This window comes from Corylus avellana, chromosome ca9 (genome assembly GCF_901000735.1).
Source record: "Corylus avellana chromosome ca9, CavTom2PMs-1.0".
NCBI lineage: Eukaryota > Viridiplantae > Streptophyta > Magnoliopsida > Fagales > Betulaceae > Corylus > Corylus avellana.
In genome coordinates, this window is record NC_081549.1 from 11,180,058 (window position 1) to 11,184,899 (window position 4,842).

General features: G+C 35.8%; 1 protein-coding gene across 1 annotated transcript; it reads left to right on the top strand.

Moving 5' to 3' along the window:
- Positions 1–188: 188 nt before the first annotated feature.
- Positions 189–4,637, top strand: LOC132161828 (cysteine-rich receptor-like protein kinase 4). Its single transcript, XM_059572025.1, has 7 exons — positions 189–1,348; positions 2,357–2,494; positions 2,680–2,858; positions 3,072–3,282; positions 3,583–3,820; positions 3,906–4,056; positions 4,158–4,637. Exons 1-7 carry the CDS (start codon positions 250–252, stop codon positions 4,464–4,466), a joined length of 2,325 nt encoding a protein of 774 aa, XP_059428008.1. The 5' UTR covers positions 189–249; the 3' UTR covers positions 4,467–4,637.
- The last annotated feature ends 205 nt before the right edge of the window (positions 4,638–4,842 follow it).

Sequence of the window (4,842 nt, forward strand, 5' to 3'; positions counted from 1 at the left end):
TGGTTGGTAATTTTTAAATTTCGTATTAATTGGTAATTACCTATGGGAAGGAATTGATTGGAATCTCACGTATATTTTTCAGACTTTGGCAATGAAAGGGTCCCTCAGAAAGACGACATTAATACGTCACCTGATCTCCTCTCTTCAAATGTCTCAGACAAATATCCTTAAAAAATTAACCCACCTCCTCTCCACCACTTTCAAGGCAAGCTTTTACCTTCTTCTGAATTGAAGTATAGCTTTGCTCCCATGATGTCCAAAATCATCAGCATTCTTCTTTTCTCTGTCTTTCTTTCTTTACAGTACTTGAAGCCTTCAGCTGCACAAACTTGGATCAGAGCAGGTTACTGGTACTACGGCAGCGGTTCTTTGTTACCCATTTCAGACATAAACTCAGCCCTCTTCACTCACCTTATTTGCGCTTTTGCTGATGTAAACCCTTCGTCCTCCGAGCTCTCTATCCCATACTCTGCTCAGCCATACTTCTCCACCTTCACCAACACCGTTAAACAAAAGAACCCATCAATCACCACCCTCCTTTCTATTGGGGGCTCAAGCGCAAACCACACAGTCCTTTCATCGATGGTCAGCAACGCTTCCTCTAGAAAATCATTCATCGACTCTTCAATGAAAATGGCAAGGCTTTATGGCTTCCAGGGCTTTGACTTCAATTGGGATTCAGCAAACACAAGCTCCAACATGGCCCATATGGGGATACTCTTTCAGGAGTGGCGAGCCGCCGTGGATTCTGAGGCAAAACAATCTAACCAGACACAATTGATCTTAACTGCAGCAGTTAGAAACACACCAGATATATATTTGGGCAACGCTTCTTTCCCTGTGGATTCCATAAGGGATAACTTGGATTGGATTCATGTCATGGCTTATGGCTACTATACGCCTCAGCAGTCAAACGTTACAGGTGCTCTTGCAGCCTTATTTGACCCAATCACCAATGCAAGCACGGATTATGGTATTCGTATATGGATTGATAGGGGCATGTCTGCTGGAAAATTGGTCTTGGCCTTGCCTTTCCATGGCTATGCGTGGACATTAAAGAATCCCAAAGAAAATGTTATTGGTTCACCGGCTACGGGTCCAGCCATTACACCTGATGGGATGATGAGCTATAAGGATATCAAGGCTTACATTCAGACAAATGGGGCTGTTGTAATATACAATCCTACATATGTGGTGAAATCCTGCAAAGTTGGATCGGTCTGGATCTGCTTTGATGATGCTGAGGTTGTCAAAAATAAGGTTGCTTATGCCAAGCAGAAGAAACTACTTGGTTACGTTGCGTGGCAACTCCCTTATGATGACAATTCGGAGCTTTCTCTAGCAGCAGGTAAGAGATCGATGCAGCAGACTTATTTGATATTATTTGTGAAAATAATTTACTTTCTTAGGAAGCCTAATTAGATGTTTGATAGGGGTATTCGTATTCTCGATAGTTGTATCCATCATATTGCGCTGCGGCTTTCATCAGCTGCATCTGCAGGTTACCTCCATTTTCACCTATTTAGAAGTGCTAGTGGTCTGTCTGGATTAGATTATTCTGTCTAAGTTTGTTTTTAGCTTCATGTCGAAGCTTATTTTAGCTTCTTGTCTCTCCTGTATCCTCATTTATTTTTAATGAATGCCAATTTGTTAAAAAAAACAAAAAAGAAGAATATTAATCTAATTGCCCACATATGTAAAGAATTCAAATACGTCAATATGTCAATGCCCTTTCCACTTCATGTCTAAGTTAAACTTAAAATTTTGAGTTTGTTAGCCAAATTTTAACTAAAGAATAAAGAGTTTAATGAGAATACTACTCTTAGACAAGCTTTGTAAATATCAAGAGCCAGAAAGTAAAAAAGTGAAAGCTATTTCATTTTTTACGCTTATATATTCATTTTCATTATTTCTCCCATCTACCAAAAACAAAGAAAGAATTAAAAAAGAATATTTAACTAAAGTAGAGAAAGACCTTAGAGAGTTTGATGTTTGGTTTCTTTTGAAAGTGTGGCTCTCCAACTTTGAAAAAATAGATTTTTATTTTCAAATTTAACTTTTGTTTGCAAAGCTCACTATATGTGCACTAATGTTTCTCTTGAGTTGGCTGGCCTTGCGAAACTGACTTTTAATTGAGTTATCGGGTTGTCTTTGACAGAGATAAGACATGACATATATGTCATTGGTATGTATAGAAGATTATCTGGCATGCTTTAATAATTAAACTAATAACTATACAAACATTCAATTATTTCAGCAATCGAAAGTATTAGAAGCTTGAGAGTGACATTGTTTTAAGATCTTTTCTGACATATTAGTCTCTCATAAATTTCATCATGATGATATGCTTTATCAGCTCAGGAGGAAGGAAATAATATTAATGGAAAACACAAGAGGCGATTATTAGTGATTGTTTTGACTACAACTGCTACCGTTGTTCTCCTACTGGGGCTTGTCGTCTGTTACTTACGGAGGAGAATGTTCAAATTGAAAGGTAAAGTCTTGCTACTGCATTTACTATCACCTTCTATAATTGCAAGTTAGGATTATTTACTATTAAACACCATGATTGAGAAACTGACACTTTTGGGCATCTTTTCTTTTTTCTCTCTTTTTATTTTTTATTTTATTTATTTTTTACTTTATTTATTTTTTGTTTTTATTTTTCTGTTAATATAGGAATGATTGTTACATCTAAAGGATCGGAGTCCAAAATTAATCATATGGCAGCTGCAGGAAATTTTAATGGCAATGTTCCTAATATGCAAGTTTTTAATTTAGTTGAGATTGAGGCAGCTACAGATAGACTTTCAATTGAAAATAAACTTGGAGAGGGAGGTTATGGTCCCGTTTACAAGGTAAACTTCTGTTAGACTACATGTTTTGTGGCATTAACACATCATCATTACAAGTGCTTCAAGTTGTAGACTAAATAAATTGGCAGAAACATACCCTCTATCTATAAACCACTCCCATGCTACATTTTGGCAGCAGGAGTAGAAAATGTGTTGCAGTATCTTAATGATGAAAAGATATCAACTAATCATGGGTAAGGTCTATTTATTTATCAGGGTGTATTACCAAATGGACAAGAAATAGCAGTTAAAAAGCTTTCAAAAACATCTGTGCAAGGGTTTGAGGAGTTTCAGAATGAGGTTATACTTACTGCAAAACTGCAACATGTAAATCTTGTGCGACTTTTGGGATACTGCATTGAGAGGGATGAAAAAATGCTGATCTACGAGTACATGCCAAACAAAAGCTTGGACTTCTACCTCTTTGGTTTGATATATATCTTTCCTGCAATTCAATTACAGTGAATGAGAGAATGTTAGATGCAATAAGCTATTGCATCATTTGCATAGAAAGTTGCATGCCAATAATTCCTGATGCTGACACTTGTGCCAAACACCCTTTAAGCTTAAAAAAAGCCAAGGTCATCTAAACAAAAGCTTATAGGGATACTGGCACAAGGTGTCTTTTAAATATCTGGGCATTTTTTTTTTTTTTTTTTGCATCTTATTCTTTTATTGGCCCCATGATAACTGAATGACTGAGTTTTCATGATCTAATTTCACATAGACCCTATGAGACGGTTTCTATTGGATTGGAGGAAACGCATTGACATCATTGAAGGGGTTACACAAGGGCTTCTGTATCTCCAAGAATACTCAAGAATGACAATTATTCACCGAGACTTGAAAGCTAGCAACATTTTATTAGATGACGAGATGAAACCCAAGATCTCAGACTTTGGTATGGCTAGAATTTTTAAGAGAAATGATCGTGAAGCAAACACAGATCGGATTGTTGGAACATAGTAAGTACTTTGCCTAAAAAGCGTTATAACCTATGCTTTCTTGTTAGTTAAATAATCAATTTTGATGTTAAAAAATCCAATGCAGTGGTTATATTCCTCCGGAGTATGTTAGAGATGGTGTGTACTCCATCAAATCTGATGTTTATAGTTTTGGAGTTCTACTTCTACAAATCATTAGTGGCAAGAAGACTGCACGTTATTATGGTTTGGATGAGAGCCTAAACATGCTAGAATATGTAAGTAACTTTAGTAAACATTCCTAAGACAATTGTGGATCAAAATGTTACACTTCTTTTCTTTTGCTAAGTATTTGATGATTAATATTCTATAATTTCAGGCGTATGAGCTGTGGAAAGAAGGCAAAGGCATGAAATTTATGGATTCTACTCTGGATGATACACTTTCATCGTGCAAATTAATTAGATGCATCCAAATAGCTCTTTTATGCGTCCAGGAAAATGCTAATGACAGGCCATCTATGTTAGAAGTTTCATCAATGCTTAAAAATGAAACTGCAGCTCTAACAGCTCCAAAAAAGCCAGCTTTCTCAAGGAAAACAGATGAAGAGGTGGAAACTAAATCCACATTGCAGCCAGAAATTTGTTCTGATAATGACGCAACAATCTCTGAACTGGTAGCACGATGAGTATGGAGGTCTTGGGAAATATATATTTAACGCCCAGATTCCGGATTCCACAATGGGCACACTAAAGCATATTTTTCTTTTTATTAAAACTTTCATGAGTATTTAAAAATTCTCACAGGTTAACTAGGACATTATATTCATTAGAATGTTTTATAAATCAGTAAATCACCATTTAGCAATTCTTGATCATCATAATTAAATTGTAAAGACTTTTAAATCTAGTACTCCAAAATCCTTAATAAACTATAATACATTCCATACATCATTAGTGGCAGAGTGAGGATTTTAGTTTAGGGAGGTCAAAATTTTTTTTTTTTTTCAAAGAAAAAACAAATTAAAGTGGCATGGAACAAATATTCATTAAGAATATTAAAAA